This window comes from Meleagris gallopavo, chromosome 3, assembly GCF_905368555.1.
Source record: "Meleagris gallopavo chromosome 3, MGAL_WU_HG_1.1, whole genome shotgun sequence".
Taxonomy (NCBI): domain Eukaryota; kingdom Metazoa; phylum Chordata; class Aves; order Galliformes; family Phasianidae; genus Meleagris; species Meleagris gallopavo.
Window position 1 is genome coordinate 55839187 of NC_139406.1, and position 17479 is coordinate 55856665.

The following is a 17479-nucleotide window of genomic DNA, read 5'->3' on the forward strand; positions in this document are numbered from 1 at the left end:
CCTCTAGGCTCTATTATTAGTAAGCCTGTAATGCTGCAGATGTCTGTGTTGTAAACCAGGGGCTGGAAAACATGAACACTTTGGAGAAGAGGTAAGATGTGCATTGTCCTTGAAGCAAGACTCAGGAAAACAATGAGAACAAGGAGCACTGCCATTGCAGCTACATGCCGCGTGCTTTGCAGCAAGACTGCTTTCAATTATGAAACTACATACAGACAGGTGCTTTTAAGGCACTTCTGCACAGCACTCAGTGCACAAGACAGTCGCAGCATCTGCCATTGAAAGGCCCAGGCATACACAGATATTATAGAAGTGATAACATGTATTTGGGAGCTATGTGATATCTTCCCAGAGGGTAGATCTAGCCCATGAACAGGACTAGCATAAAGAAACCTTGTAGTTTTTCCTCTGTTACGTGCTCAAACAAGAAAACTAAGGCACATTCCTTTAGAAAGAAAAAAAAAAAAAAAAGCTCTTTCTTTCATTGACAGATTTCAAAAACAGAACAGTGATCTTTACAACATGACAACATGTAAAGGACTGTGACAATTCAGGTATGGACAATTTTGTCTAGAGGCAGTAACCTCTAGACTAGTACTAGTACTAGTAATGATGAATTCAGGTTAGATTTCACGCTTACCTGAAATTAAATTTATCACTGTTTTTCTCATTACCGGATTAATGATAAAAGCATTGCAGTGAATGCTATTAGCTGAGAGCTTTTGCTACGCTGCATATCAAGTAAGTTCATCTGTGTTCTATAGTAGGTGCAAATTAGGTCAGGGATAACACTCAGAGATCTAGTCAGTATCATCAGATCTAGTCTAGATCTGTCAGTATGCTTACTTTGAACATTTTAAGTTCTGAAATAAAGTCATCAAAAATATTTTAGAAGAATACCTTATTCTATGGAAATACATGGAATAAATTCAAAAATGCAGATGAAATCTTCTTAACACTCAAACTGTGTTAGGTAAGGAAATGATGATTATAAATGCAATGCTACATAGCACTTATAAGAGGCAGTAGCAGGACTGTAAGGAGAAAACAAATCATACATTTAACATCTAAAGTAACAAAAGTAGCAACAGGGAAATATTTCAATGGGGAAATATAAGAATAACCAGATGGGAATGCATATCCTTTTCTTCAAACATCTGCATTAAAAGAAAACAAAATAGAGCTCACATAACTGACTACCATTTTGATTCTGTAGCACACAAAACCACAGGTCCTCCTACAATACTGAGATTTATGAGATAGCTCTCCTAGCAGGGTGCACATATGAAATGCTGTAGAATACTACTGTATTCCTTTGTTATGAAACAGCATACTGAGAAATCAAGGGGAGATCAAACAATAGCACACAAAAAAACTTGTAATGAAGGATCTTTAACTGACACACTTTAAATCTTCCATTTTCAAACCTAGCAATCTGTAAGGAAAAGCTCCTCTAATTAACTGTTATTGCAAGCATGCAAAATATAAAATTAACTGCATTCCACAGAGTATTATGGAACAACAAATTAAATTCACTGCGCCTCGCCTTTTTATTTTAGCACTGTCTGTAACAATGACTTAAGTCTATCAAAGCAGAATTGTAACATGTCTACACCAGTCAACAGATCCTTGCTCTGCACAGAGGATGAACAATTAGTCTGATATTAAGCATATCAGGGGATCTGTATCAAATGGAGTTTTGATGCAAGACTTTCCTCAAAACTTTCTGAAATGGTAACATTTGTGTTGATTAGTTGTTTTTATTGTACTTCAGCAGATAGGATCCTTAATTTCCTTGTACAAGCTGTAGATTATAATTGCATGACCTGTAGTTAGACCACATGTTTTTAAATTCAGGTGCTAGCAGTATCATTTAAAAATGCTATTCTCACTTTTTCCAATTGAAATCAGTAACTGGAGGCATTTATGTGCGAAAGTCTAAAATATTTAAGAAAACCTGATATATATATTTTTAAGGTTTTGTTATTAGACTGTCACTCAGATAACTAGCCTGTAAACCATTGATAGCCCTGCTCTCTATTCTGGAGACTATTCTATGCTAGAGATTCAAAATACTCCAGTCTTTTAAAGACTTTTCACCCCTCGCTCTCATCATTTTAAGCACTACTTAGCAAATCATTCCAAGAATAAGGTAATTCAAGAGTTTGCTCACATTCACAACCAGTGAACATTCACACTCTGACTTTTAAAGTCCATCATCTTCCTCTGTTATCATACAGAAGAAGCCTTTCAGAAACGCTGAACTGCCTTGAGGGAAAGCTACCTTATCTACATAGAAAATCTGAACCTCACACTTTGATGCCTGAAGTGGACTATACCTCTGCAAACTGGCCAGGAGTTTTTACAGAGATAAAAGGAGGTAATGTGTTGCTCTCTTCCAGTATCTGGAGCTAAAAGAAAACCATTATTTACTGATTTTGTGGATGTCAATTAAATTATGTTAGCGCTTCAATTAAATCAGTTTTAATGAGTTACATCAAAGGCACATTTCACTCAAAGAGAGTTAATAAAACCTGTTGTCCCAAAGGCAAATGGCAGTAATGTGAGCAGCAAGCAAAGAAAAAAGAAATCTTTTCTTCTACATCTATTCTTCTTCTTCAAAGAATCCCATTTGCAAATGAGTTGACATTATGAAAATGATGTCACTTGCTTCATTTATCACACCAGTGGTATCATACCGTACTGGATAAAGTTTAATACAATATTACACAGTTGTAGGGGTTAGAAGGGACCTCTGGAGACCATGGAACTCAACTTCCTTCCTAAAGCAGGTTCCCCACTGTAGGTTGAACAGGAAAGCATCGAGGCAGATTTTGAGTATCTCCAGAGAAGCAGACTCCACAGCCTCTCTGGGCAGCCTGTTCCAGAGTGTTCTGTCACCCTCATAGTAAATAAGTGCTTTCTCATGTTCACATTAAACTTCCTGTGTTCTAGTTTGTGCCTATTTCCCTTTGTCCTAGCACTGGGCAGCACTGAAGAGTCTGGCTCCACCCTCCTGACACCCACTCTTCAGATATTTATCAACATGGCCAACCTGTAGTCCACTGGAACATCCAGATCTTTCTCAGAGCTCCTCTCCAGTAGGTCAGCTGCCTACCCCACATCAATGCAATCATTATTCCTCCCCAGGCGCAAGACTCTACATTCGCTCTTGTTGAACCTAAAGGTTCCTCTCTGCCCAACTCTCCAATCCAGGTCTCACTGAATGGCAGCGCAGCCTTCTAATGTCAGCCACTCCTCCCAGCTTCCAATTACAAAGTAATAATTATTATTTACTATTATGCTAATTGTAGGCAACTTTTCTCCTCAAGATTACTTAACTACAGAAAAGGATGCCAGGGCTAAGAGTAAATGGACATTGAAAAATATCCCAAAAGTTTTCCATAAATATGAACTGACAAATTACTTTGTATATTGTTGCATCTTTACTGTTACTAGCTATATTCTCATGTTGCCGTTACACATTCACATATAGCACCGCATCTAATATGCATTTGCATACATTTATTAACTTCATAAATGTACTCCACTACCTTCTAGACATCAGTTTATGCAGACAAGCAGACTTTAATTAAACTGCTGGTGGGTGAAGGTCTATTTTTACCACATGAAGGCCCTATTTCCTCTCAAGTTTCATCAGACGACCACTTCACAGCATGTCTTCCCAGATAATCTTCATGTTTTCTGTTGAGTTTACCTCATACTACGCATACCACCGATCAGCCTCAAATATTAGTTAACCTGAAGAGCATGTGATCCCAACTCCAACCATAAATCTGCTTCTTTAACAAAAATATTAAGTGTTACAGATGCTAAACCTAACGGAACTTCAAAAGCCTCCCTAACACTACAGAACCCCCACAGAAAGGTCTAAAAATACACAGTGAGAAGACTTTGCTATTTAGAGTCCTACTGTAAGAGTACTAGAAGATTTCCTTAGTTTCCTCCATGTTTCAGCAAACTAAATAAAAATTAACCTAGAATATGAAAAATAATATTTAGCATTCTCTCAACAAGGTAGCAAATAATAAACTAGCATACTTTTTACTTCTGATAACTACAAATCATCACGCTTTTGTATTACATTACAGAATCACTCACGCACTACTATGCAGTACATTTGCAATAGGCCTCTGAAGCACCTGCGTGACAGCACATGAAAGCTCAGCTTCTGTCAAGTATGCATAGAAACAGTTGTGAGCACTTGCCCACAACACCTTTATTTCACAAATGATAAAAACTGAAAGATTTTACATTTTCCCTACTAAAGAAGTAATTTTCCAAGTTAAGATTCCTTGTCATAGATGAGCAAACTAAATTACATCTTAAATCTTTATATTAAATATAAATGGCTTATACTTGATAACATAAAGAGCAACTATTCAGTATTTCTTCACAAAAACTTAAGATACGCAGTGACGCACTGCAATTGCCCAAGGAGGCTGTGGATGCCCCATCCTTGGAGGCATTCAAGGCCAGGCTGGATGTGGCTCTGGGCAGCCTGGTCTGGTGGCTGGTGACCCCGCCCATGGCAGGTGGGCTGAAACATGACTTTTGAGGTCCTTTTCAACCCAGGCCATTCTGTGATTCTACGATATGGCTTCATTAACATCTTCAAGATTGTTCTTAGTCACATCTGTTAACATAAATAGCATCCCTACATGAAAGATGCATCCTAATAACTTTAATGAAGTTCAGCGTACCCCATCAGAGAGAACATGTTTTAATTAACAATTCTAGTATCAGCTACAGTATACAGTACTTTTTATCAATCTACTGTGTTGTAATCATACAAGGCAGGAATAAGAAACAAGAGCACAGCCCTCACCACAGTTTTACTTCAAGACTGGCTAAGAGACTTGGCTTATAATACATAACTTGATGCACTTATTTAAAAAATGAGCAGCATATTCTAACAAGAAGTCAGACTTCTGACTGCACAAAACTGCAGCTGAATGTAAGTACCAGTTGAACTTGAAATGTGGTGGGGAGTTAGAAACCCCCAGGAAAAAAATTGACACTTTCATATCAAATATTTTAACAGGTTTGACAGACATCATACCCTCTGGGAGAAGTTTAATGCTGCAAAAATAAAATTAATTCTTGGCCAGTTTTAAATTGTAGCTTCTGAGAATGGGATCTTCATATGTAGAACACTGACAGCCCAACATCTCCATTTTAATAGAAACTGTAGAAATGAACACACTGGGCCAAGCTACATTATACACACCAGTTATGACAACAGTCCTAGCATCAAATCACATCAGGCAGTGATTAAGTTCAGCTACAAGATCACACACAGCCTTCCAAGTAGCTGGGAAGTTAGCAAAGTCAAATCAGTAACTCAGGACAGTGTATTATGGGAAGAGACGGCTTCAAATACATCCACGAAGTTTTCTCTAATTTCTGAATTATTTAGGAACTTCTAACTACAACATACACATCTTCCCCTGCAACACAAACATGAGGAAGGACTCTTCTTAGAAGACAGAAATTCAAATAAGTCATGACATTTACTTACATACACTTTGGTAACACAGCTCTTTGTGATTTAAGTAAGCAGCAAAACAACAGTATAACAAGAAATCTTGTTATGATAGCCAGGTATTTGAATGCAATTACAATATAAAGCATTTATAGAAGAACATTTGAAAGCATCATGGAGAAAACAGTTGAAGCTGACAGCTGAAAATGCAGAAGTACTAGAAACTGACTGCAAACTACGAACACATTGCCTAAGATAAAAGTGTTAAGATAGAATAAAGCTAGAAGTGATCTCACTTTAGCATCTTAAAAGTATTTTTTTAAATTATTCCAACAGAAGAAAAAAATGTCAAACAAGTAGACAGTCAGTTAGAAGATGAACAAGAGCAGAACAGTGTTATTGAACAACTTACAAACAGGACAAGAAAACAGTACAGGAAAAAAATCAGAAGCTCATATAGAACTTTGGAAACACGCCAATATTCAGGGCATAATTTAGACATAGAGGAATGAATAGCCTTCTAAAAAGTAGGGGCAATATACAGCTTTGTTACCACATTCGCAATTTAGCAGGACTGCAATATTAGCTAATGCAATTTGGGAATGACTCCAAGCTAGAAAATACTATTTTCTCAACAGAACATTGGCACAACTGCAATAACATTATGGCTCCTTCTGTGAAAGAAATTAGCTGAAAGACAAATTGGCAAATATATAGAACACGGTGACCAAGTAAAAAGACTAATCAAACTTCAAACTTGATACTCTCCTCAGCCACAGACAGAATTTCTAGAATTGTTCCAACACCATGAAAATAAATCATTTCTTAAATTTTACATATTAAAAGATATTTAGTAATCCAGAGAAACAGAATTAGAAAAGTAAATTGGCTTCCTAAAAATGAAGTGCGATACATATGAAGAAAAGTACTAAAATCTGAGAAATCAAAGTGAACGTGTCAGGTTTCTGGCAGCAACTGTATTAAAAATTGCAGTTCCTAATGTATATATATTTGTACTGGCAACGCTTCTGATATAAATCCAAATGTACTGTAAGAGGATCACTGATTAATCTAGCTGAGGAGTAAGTATCTTTTATGTCAGTTTGAATTGCAATGCTGACAAAACAGATCATCACAGATGCATTCAAGACAGGAACATTCTTTGCTTGCAAACATATTTTAGTATAGAACATCGTTATGCAGCATATTACGTTGTAAAAACCATGGTGTCTTTTTTAAATATTCCTCACATGGCAATGGCCTATAAACTCTAAACAACATCTACCTCAGAAAGTAAATTATTAAAGAAAAAAAAAAAAAAGCTATTGCATTGATTTCTGTAATCCATAGCACTCTAGAATTGTAAGCTTCTGAAAGAGGAGATACCTTGTATCTTGAAGACTTTTTCCCCCACTAGTAGGTCACCATATTTTTAGGCTACAGCAATCCAGGGAAATGCAAAATCACACAATTGAAAATAAAGTTGTGTTCTTTTCCAGACAAATCTCAAGTGTCAGTATAAAGTAAAGAAAGTAGTAGATGGTAAGAATGTGTTATGGATGAGATTCAACAATACACAAAACTAAAAACTATACAGCTGCACTGTTTTCATTTAGTTACTCCAAAGCAGGCAGTAAAGTCAGAACTATATGCTGGAATAGCTCATGTAAAAAACATCATCAACATTTCTATATAAATGAAGGCTACAATTTTGAAGTGTAAGATGAATATTCAATATGAAAATCAGAATTTTAAACAAAACTCAAATTATTCCTATGCACTTCAGAATTCTGTTCGAGTCAGCATTTGGCATAAATTTATAGTAATCCAAACCAAATGGCAGCAGCACAGCAACAAATGATGGTCTAATGAGGAATGAGTGCCTTCATAATTTCCACAGTATCTACCTGTATAAAAACATTTAAAACTGAGGTGTTTTAAATACAGGAAATATTTCTATTGACTATAATAGTCATTCTAGAAGAAAAGCCCTTCCTATTTGGAGCAACAATTAATGCTTAACATTTAAAGCTTTGTCCTCAGTAACATTTATTCTACAATCATATGCTCACTTTGTTACATGTTGTGCACTTTATACATCCATTACATACACAAAATGTTTTAATTTATTTTCAATGAGTACTAAGAACAAATCATGTCTCAAGTATACCAAAGTGGTCACATTTATGTTGCTTACATAAGTTCAGTCTTTGATTGTACAAATAGTTTAAAATTCTGCAAAAGTTTTAAAATAGTTACATTCAGGTTACATTCTATCACTGTTACCTAGCTGCATCATTTTTCAATTCCATCAGAGGATGATCAATACTACAAAGATTATCATTTCTCACATACGTGTACAATTTACTCCTTGTCCTAAGTATAAATTTGCAACACAGTAGTAACACTGCAGGTACAGAAGTAATGCTTTCTTATCAGGCATGTGAAAAGACTAACTCTACCACAGTTGATGCTGGTGTTTATGTAGGCTTCCCACGTGTCATTTCAGTCTACGGGAGGTAGATGTTTGTCTATGAACTGTTTTATATCCATCATCTCCTGCTCAAAGATAAAGGTATGTATTAGTTAAATTCCTTGCTAATATACATTCACTAAATAATGTTTCAAAATTTCAGTTATTGTGGGCAGCTCAGCTAAAAATATTGAACATTTCATTAGTTATTTGACATGTTTTAATCACTTTGCACGTAGCAAGTCAGTGCTGTTAACTCTTCAAGGCACGAAATGTATCTTTACTCACAAATGTTTAAAATACAAAAGAGAACAAAGGTCACCTTCTCTGACTTTCTCTATTACATATTAATCATGCGAACTGAACAGCACCAGGCTGAGGCTGGATTGGATTTGAAGGTAGCTGGATTGGATTTGAAGGTAGCTAAAGCTGTAGTTTCACCCATACTTGAAACTCTGCAAGTTAGCAGTGGCATGAAAAGCCAACAGCTCTCCTAGCCAAAATGCTTTACCTTCGTGAACTTCCTTCCTTCAGTTCAGAGAAGCAATTAAGTGAATTAGACTGCAAAACCAATCCACATTAAAAAATAATTTATTTTTTAGAAGTTTTTTTTTAACTACAACAGCTCCTTCATCAGAATACGCAATAGAACTATGTGATAATAGAAATATAAGCAAGTGTAGAAAATACATGAAGTTATGGCCTCAAAATTATAAATTATGAAAAAAATAGATCACATGGTACTAAGTGTTGTAAAAAAGAGCACATATTTACACATTTGCATGACAACTCCATGTTTTTACTGCCTAAATGTAATAAAACTGCATAAATATCCCAAAAACTTTCTTCAAGAGGTGCAGCAATCCAAATTAAGAAAGTTACTGCTACAGACAAGTGGAAGACCTGTTCCTTGTCACCTCTTCTAACTCCTATCATTTACTTTGTGTACATTCAGATGCTTCAACTCACTAAAGCAGCAAAACTTAAGCCAGCAATCTTTACTATTTTTGCAAATCCAAATAGTTCAAAGTCTCTGATCAGCTCCAGACCTGGTATTGGAGGAGAGCACCAAAAGGTCATGAGCAGAAGGAACAAGTCCACCTTTTTCTGGCAGTTGCAAGCCATTATTAAATCAGCTCAATTGTTTGCTGATCCAGAGCCATAAACACGTTTTGTGGCTGCCATTTCCCTAATATCAACCCTCCTTCCACATTTTTCTGATGTCTCTGTTCAAAACCATGCAAAATTCTCCTCAAAATATCAAGTTGCACTGGTGCTGTGAGAATTCAATCTGCCTTCTAATTCAGTAATTATTAATGTGATTAATACAGATTAGGAAAAAAAAATAAAAATAAGATTGTTTTATAGCTCAGCCAGCCCACTCCCAAAAATACAGTCCTCTGAGGAATTTCCCACTGGTCATATAAACTCTTCCCTTGGATGTTTTTTCAGACAGGCATTCAATATTATAGTTATTCAGTAAAATAAGTCAGCAGCATTATGTGCTTTTAATTGAAGAAGATAAAATTTAAAAGCCCTAGAATTGTTTTGAGGAAAAAATAAAGCCATACTTAGCTAAAACATTTATATTAAGAAAATTACCTCAATACATGAACTATGCATCATGCCAGAGTAAGTTCTGAAGGTTATATTGGCTGGATTTATCATACTCTTTAGCTTCTCAACAGTAAGAGAACCAAACATTAAAGGAACGAGTGGGTCACAGTCCCCATGGCACTGAAGAACAGGAATCTCCTTGTTGACACCAACAGCACCCTGTCAGGAGTGAGAAGAGAAGGAGGAGAAAGTAAGCAGGGTAACTTTAACATCTCTGGGAGAAAATAACCCCAGGACACTACTCCCTACGGTGTGACAAAGTGAATTCTGAAGGGGGAATAAAAAACAATGAACAAGAAGTACTGCAAAATAAAATTGGCACTGATTTCAGAACAGTTCTTAAAACATATGATTTCATATGAATGTCATGTTAAGCAGAGGTAACTGCCGAGTACTTCTTCAATTCCCCTTCTTGCTAGAATTTAAACCCCCAGTGCCCTACTCTGAGAATTGCTGAGTTATCCAGCTGCAGCTAATACTCAGGAATAATGATAATTACTAAGTCCTGCACAAGATACCATCTTCAAGTATACTCATTCTGCCAGTGCAAAACTGCTTCAGAAAGAATAGATAAATACCTGTACAAAAGAGGAACGTAGAGGAAGCCAACAGCTGAGGGCTACAACACCTGCTAACTTCTGATGTGTTGTAAGAGCTGTATACAATGATAAAGCACCACCCTAAAAATAAACAGACTGGTATTAGAATGGTGAAGGTAATGTTACTTTTAAGGTTTGTTTCAGGATCTTTGGTTTCTCCTTAAAACAACTTTTTCTATTCCAATTTATTCTTCCTTAGAATCAATACTAAAAGCAGTACTCTTATATGCACTTATTGTGCATTTTTTTCCCCTTCAACTTCATGTGATCAATTCACAAGTAAAACAGAAAATGTACCACAACTGACAACTGAAACCCAGGCTAGAAATAATGCAGTATCACTCATGACAGTATCATCTCAACTTTAATATTGTAATTCACTTCAACACAGACTACAGAGTTGATACGGACCTAATAGGTCCATAGGATATTGGTCAATTAAGATATTTTAGAAGTACAAATGATGGAAATATATTTCCCTAACAAATCCAGAGCATGAAATATCTATCACATTAAAGGTAGATTAAAATGCTAGCAAGATGTTAAAGAAAAAAGATTTTCAGACAACACTACAGAAGGTACATATATGACTAACAACTTCAAATAGGCAATTAATTTTAGTAACTTTTTTCCACAAGTTCATTTGTTAGTGAAAATTAATTATTTACACAAACTAAAAAACTTTGATTATTCAGGCAATGAGTAACTGACACCTCAAAAAGTCAGAAGCAACAAACACCCATTCAAGTTTGGATTTCCCACATTAAGAAAGCTAAGCTGTTCCCCAAGAAAAGGATGGTTCTTTCCAACCATACCTTACCTGAGAAAAGCCTCCCAGAATAATTCGATTGGAAGGAATTCCATTTTTTACTTCTTGATCTATCAGTGCTTTAACTGCAACACAAAAGCCGTAATTAAAATGCACTCTGTTCTGTAGAAAGTCTAGGAGAGGAGAGGGACCACCTCCCTGATGTCAACATAAAGCTCATGAGAGAAAAATCTTGTCTGCTATACAATAACAAAAGTATCAAAAATCTAGGATGCAATCAAAAATTCCAGTGCCACTATATAACTTCCAACCAGGAAAATGTGCAAGTCTTCTACTGCATGGAAAATGGTGTCACGTTCTAACTATCCAGCGTGACAAACGAATGCCCATATAGCTCTAACTTGCCATGCTATCCAGGGAAGAACAAAAATAAGCATACAAGTTTCCCTGTCCATTTCATCTTTGAAGGTTTGAAGTGTATAAAGTGTTTTCACTGATGAACTGCCTACTTAGTCGTGAAGCTTGAAAAAAAAAAACAAAAAAAACAACCAACCAACCAAACAGTAGCTAAATTTAGATCAGCAATAATACAGTGCATACATATTACCTTTCCTAATAATTTTGTCTTCTTTAATCTAATAGGCTCTTCCAGACTAATCACTAGCTCCTAACAATACATGGAAGTACTTTCAAGACTGAAAAAGTATTCCTAAACATACCATTCTCTGCTGCCTTCTTGATCCCAACTTCATCTTCCTGTGAATCTGGAGAAAGTCCAATGATATCAAACCTTACAAAAATATCAACAAGAGCATTACTCATTAGAGCATCCATTCCACTACTTTAAAGCACAAAACTGAGATACTTTCCAAACTAGAATGCTTGCTAGCTGACATATTTCATACCAATTACCCACAATTTCCAAGAAACCATGAACAATAAAATGCTTGACCTAAAATGTTTGCTAGTTTGCTAAAACGTTGCCTAAAATGCTTGAGGCAACAAAGTTTTTGAGAGCTTTGCTTTCTTCTGTCATTTATTGCAGATTAAACAGCACAGTTTTGATACTTGCTCCAAAAACATCAGCAGGGACTTAAATTTAACAGCCACGCATACAAAATTAAAATACTTTTTGAAGAAACAAACTCAAGTTACTTGAAGAACAGAAAAAATCATGACGGCTGGCTTAAGAATGCTGAAACTACCATATTTTTCCTGCTTTCTATTCAGAATGGATGTTCTAAAGAACAGTTGCTAGACATCCTAATTCTACTGATGCACTAAATATTGCTCACTTGGTAGCAATGGTATTTATATTCAAACCTCAGCTACTACTGACTACAAATCCATACACTACACAGATTATAGATTATAGATATAAGATGAAATTATTTTTTCATGTAGTTTAATACATGCAGATTAGAACTGAAGATTAACCATTACCACAGATACACAGAAAACTGCAGTATACTTTGAGAGCCCTTTCATAGAAGGAAACTGAAGCAAAAAGCTTTTAATACTTCCACCCAATTAAAAGAAGCCATTCAGGATGTTCAGGATTTTTAATTAAGAATAAGGAGCTCAGACCTCTAGATATCTTTTGAATCAAACAGTTTGCAGCTTAATAAATACTCACCATGATGGCATAGCCATGTTCATGTTTAAAGTAACCGGCATAAATGGCCTAAGAATGGGAATGAACAACATTGATGTAAGGTACATACTGAAATTTAATTACGCAGATGCAGTTATGTCATTGAATTACATCTCTCTTTTTCTTCCAAGCCATAATTAACACTAGCTACCCTGCAGTGTGTCTTCAACTAATCTCCCTTGAAATCGGTCCCTCCAAACACATTTATCATTCAGGGCTGACCTTTGATTGGAGAGTAAGCAAAACATTAATGGGCTGTTTTATATATACACCCACACATGTAAAATACAAGTGTGTATATATACATATACATATATATTCCATGCAGCTATTTCTAAATAAGACTTGTATATCACAGTTCCACAGACAGGCTCAGTGGATGAAGGCAACATACACAGCATCAACAAACCTAACAATCAGCAAAATGCAGCATAATGGCAGAGCCTAGCCACACCTATTCCCCTCAGCAGCAGAAGCTGCTTAAGCAATGCCTGACTCCATTCAAAGACTCATTCCCACCCTCATGCTGCTGCTCTATGGCATCTTCTCAGATAACTTCTCTTGACTGCATGACGAATCAAATGTGGCTGCTGTTTTAATCAACTGAAACAGAGGAACAAAGTCTGCAGGGAAGATTGAAAGGAGACAAAGGACAATCAAAGAGAACAGCTTGCTTACTTACTGATGTTAGAGCAAAAGAAAATCTGAATTTTGTGTTAAAGTAAACTAAAAGCAGTAAGATACATCTAGGATTATTTACTGATTCCTCACCCTGCTCAGTACTTCAGTTCTCAAATTGCAAAGAGAGCCCCAAATGCATTATTTGCAAAAGATATAAGAAGATATCCTGTGAACCTCTGAAATGCACTATACGTAACACAGAAAATGCAACTACTATACACACACAGGTTTAAGACGTGCATGTGTATAATGCAAAGTTTATTTAATGGTCAATAAAACAAAAAATTACTCCTTGTTAAGAATGGCTTTTAATGTGTGACGGGGGGTGAGGAGAGACCTCAATCCAGTGAAAGCATAAAGTCAAAACAATCTAACTTTATATCTAGAGGTTTTCAATTTCTTTTCAGCCTGAATGAGAAACAAAAGCAAAAATGAATGCAATTTTGTCCAAAAAAAAAAAAAAAGCAACAAAATATTTAATAGAATCAAAATTGTTTTGTATGTCTTTTTAGTTAAAAGTTATAACCATTCCAAATTCTGTGTGACTTCATCATCTGCACAAGTACGTTAGTATTTACAGAAAAGATGAAACAAGAAAAGTTACAAACTTACGCGTGTGGGCAAATGTATTTTACATGGGGGCTTTTGATACCAGCAAGTGCTTCTGACCATCCATGCCTGTTAACAAAAAAAACATTGTATGTTATGTACTAGCTTAGCTCCTATGTTTATCTTGCTGAAACTACACAGCACACATTAAAAAAATGCTGAATAAGGTCAATATTTATAAAAGAATTGTACAGATAGTCCAATATGCTATGAATACATTCCTAATTTAAAAGGTTTATCCTGCTACTGCATATTTGTTGCGTATATATACAGCCAGGGACACCTTTATCTAGACTATCACAATTGTGTCACAGCTGCAGAAATACTACTTTGGCTCTGTTTTTAAAGCCTGCTCTTTACCTGGCTGGGTTTAACTGCTTCAGTACTGCAACATATGAACGTGTACTGCTTCCAGACTCAGCACTGGCCCACAGCTCACTGTGCTGCTCCTGCAGAGTTAAGGCAGCTTTTTTCCACAGGCAGCCTTCTCATTTTTGACTGCACCTCTTGATGTGGGAGAGGAGAAAACCAACACCTAAGCACGGACCATGTAGAGCCAACCCAATCAAACCAGCATGCTGACTTCGGTTAGCCTGCATGCTCTCAGAATCAGGCAGTTTTTCAAATCTTAAGCATATGCTGTATGAATGCACAGAACCCAAAATTTGCCCAGGATATGAGCCATCAAGTTTCCTACAAACCAGATAACTGGAATCATTATTTAAATTAAGAGATCAGTGAGATTCATGCTGGGGCTGAGCTAGACTTGTACACAGCTTTGGACCCAAAGCCAAATCTGTGCAGAACTGTTGGCTGTGCCTGCACTTTGCTTTAGCAAACATTCAATAGTCACTGGATTTCCTGACTTCTCTCGTTATTCAGCATCCCTAACTCACCAGCACACTGGGTAACAGAGAGACATTTCTAAGGAGAAAACACCTGTAACAAACTCAGTGACATAGCTGAACTTACTCAATCAACAGCAGACCAGCCATAACACTATATCTGTTTTTAGTATCATCTTAAAAAGTTAATGCATAACGCATGAAGTGAACGAGGTTTCAAACTCACAGAGTGCACAAGCATTTGAAATCCAGGCTGGAGATGGCAACCTGCTTCCTACCAGTACTTTTATATAGTTTACTAACAAAGAGTGGGTGATCTTACCTGCAGAGTGTTAGTAATAAAGCACAAAAGACCAAAGAAGGATCTAAAGGAAAAAGATGACTGAGAAGACCTAGTTAGATTTTAAAAATTGAAGACTTTTTTTCTTTTAGCCACGTATAAAGACTAATTTGACAAACAGCAAAAATCACATTGCATAAACATGTACGCTGACTCTCTAGAATAATCCCCTGTGTTGCACGCTTTCTTCAGATTCTGACAAGCGTGCAGTAAGCTGAGCGGATGCAGCAAAGTACAAACTTTAAGCAACTTTCAGCGGCTCCCATATCTAAGGCACGCAACCTTACGCCCGGAACCCTTCACAGCTACAGGCAGGCACTAACACATCGACATACACACCCGGTATCTCCCAGTCCATGAAGAAAAATCACCTAGGAAAAATAAAATCGCGCTATAAGACTACTTCAGGAAAGCGAAATCCCCGGGCTGCAGCCTCCGCTCCACGGCCCACAGGAGGCACCCGAAGCGCCGCGCGGCACCACGCCCGCTTCCCCCCGCCCGCTGACACCGCGACCTTTCCAGCACCGGGCGCCGCTCCGAGCCCGTAGCGCCGGGGACCCGTGGCGCTGCGCGGGCCTTTCACCGCCCGCCCTCAGCCGGGCCCGGCCTCGCCGCGGCGTCACCCCCAGGCCGCCGCCGCCCCCAGCCCCGGTCCGGCAGAGAACAAAGCGGGGCGGGAGCCGCCGCCCGTCAGGGTTCCCGAAGCCTGCGCTGTCTCGCCCACTTCCCGCCCGGACTCACGGCAGCCGTCGCCTTCCTGGCGGCCGGGACGATGGCAGGGAGCGGCGCCGACATATTGTTGCCGCACATACACCGGACTGCCAGGCGGCCGCGGGACGACGGCCAGCGGCGCGAGGCGGAGCGGGGTGGTGGCCGGGGGCGGGGCTGTTCCCGCCGTCACCGCCCCGATTGGCTGCGGTGGGGTTGGCGGGAGACCGGGGCGGCGCGGGGGAAGCGCTGCCGTTAGCTGGCAGCTTTGAGGGAAGGGCAGCGCTGGGCTTCTTTAGATTCTACACAGCTGCTTCTGCTTTGGGGTTTGCAGAAATTACGAAGGGATTGTGCGTAGAGGAAAAGGATCTAAGGGTGTTAGCCGATGTTTGGCTGAACGTAAGCCAGCAGTGTGCCCAGGTGGCTAAGAAGGCCAATGGCATCCTGGAGTGTGTCAGAAGTAGTACAGCCAGCAGGGAAGTGATTGTCTGTACTCAGCTTTGGTGGGGCCATGTGTTGAGTACTGTGTTCAGTTTTGGGCCCCTCACTACAAGAAAGACACCAAGGCCCTGGAGTGTGTCCAGAGAAGGACAATGAAGCTGTGAAGGATCTGGAGCACAAGTCTGATGGGGAGCAGCTGAGGGAGCTGGGGTTGTTCAGTCTGGAGAAGAGAGGGCTCAGAGGAGACGTTATTGCTCTCTACAACTCCCTGAAATGAGGTTCTAGTGAGGTGGGGGTCAGTCTCTTCTCCCAGGAAAGCAGTGATAGAATGAGAGGGAATGGCCTCATGTTGCACAGGGGGAGGTTCATGTTGAATATTAGAAACAACTTATTTTCAGAAAGAGTGCTGAGGTATTGGAACAGGCTGCCCAGGGAGTGGTGGAGTCACCGTCCTTGGAGGTATTCAAGAAACATGGAGATGTGGTACTGAGGGACATGATTAGTGGGCATGGTGTGGGTGGGTTGATGGTTGGATTAGATGTTCTTAGTTGTCTTTTCCAACATTAATGATTCTATGACTGAACTGTCTTTCACCTTTAAAACTAGCTTTCAAATGGGCTTTCAAATCTGAGTGTCTGCCAGATTACACCGCACTTCTATATCATAATTTGTTCATGTCTGCCATTTGACTATTTCTTATAAAAATCAGTTTTTGTGCTTTGAAACGCTTGGGGAAAAAGGAAAATTCAATGTTCTTTAATGGAGTAATAGCAAATACTAAGTCACGGGAAGCAGGAAAAACAGCAAAAAAACAAAAACAAAAAAACAACAGCAGGCAACACTGTTGGACAGAACTCATTTGTCCCTGTCAGATCAGATGCTTGCAACAGTGAATTGTGGTTTATGGCCAAAGAGTGAATGCCTCTTATTCATTTGTTCATTCCAAGAACTCAGACAAACTCTGAATGAGTATGGCTAACACACTGCTGCCAGAATGAAATGCTTTGTGTTCTGTTCCATGTATCTTTGTCAGATACTTCCTCCCAAGAAGTCAATCTGCTCATTGTATTTTGGTGGGTGGTATTTGTCGGAGCTCAGACACTATTTGGCAACTCAAACAGCAGCTGAATGTGCGCTGTGTTGTGTGAAAGCACATCCATCCTGCTGGCAAGTTCCATACCAGGCAGGGATAGTTTTCTACTAAGTAAATTCTTCTCAAGTCTTCATATCTTTGTCA

The 17479-nt window shown here is 38.3% G+C and overlaps 1 protein-coding gene across 2 annotated transcripts; it reads right to left on the reverse strand.

Annotated features, from left to right (window-relative positions):
• Positions 1–4728: 4728 nt before the first annotated feature.
• On the reverse strand, positions 4729–15987 carry LYPLA1 (lysophospholipase 1). Of its 2 annotated transcripts, XM_085221101.1 has the most exons (10): positions 15835–15987; positions 15433–15464; positions 15076–15135; positions 13912–13977; positions 12601–12648; positions 11684–11754; positions 11016–11089; positions 10175–10276; positions 9582–9755; positions 4729–8065 (listed from the first exon to the last, which is right to left on the reverse strand). In XM_085221101.1, exons 1-10 carry the CDS (start codon positions 15901–15903, stop codon positions 8012–8014), a joined length of 750 nt encoding a protein of 249 aa, XP_085077227.1. In that variant the 5' UTR covers positions 15904–15987; the 3' UTR covers positions 4729–8011. The 2 variants fall into 2 exon arrangements, with proteins under 2 accessions (XP_085077227.1, XP_085077229.1); XM_085221103.1 differs by lacking the exon at positions 15076–15135 and having other exon boundaries at positions 15835–15986.
• Between the last annotated feature and the right edge of the window lie 1492 nt (positions 15988–17479).

Bases quoted from the DNA above. Each gene is read 5' to 3' on its own strand.
- LYPLA1 (XM_085221101.1), bottom strand. From the start codon at position 15,903: ATGTGCGGCAACAATATGTCGGCGCCGCTCCCTGCCATCGTCCCGGCC. The intron at 15,465-15,834 runs GTGAGTCCGGGC...TATTTTTCCTAG, and splicing joins CCAGGAAGGCGACGGCTGCC to GTGATTTTTCTTCATGGACT. The intron at 15,136-15,432 runs GTGTGTATGTCG...AGGTCTTCTCAG, and splicing joins CATGGACTGGGAGATACCGG to TCATCTTTTTCCTTTAGATC.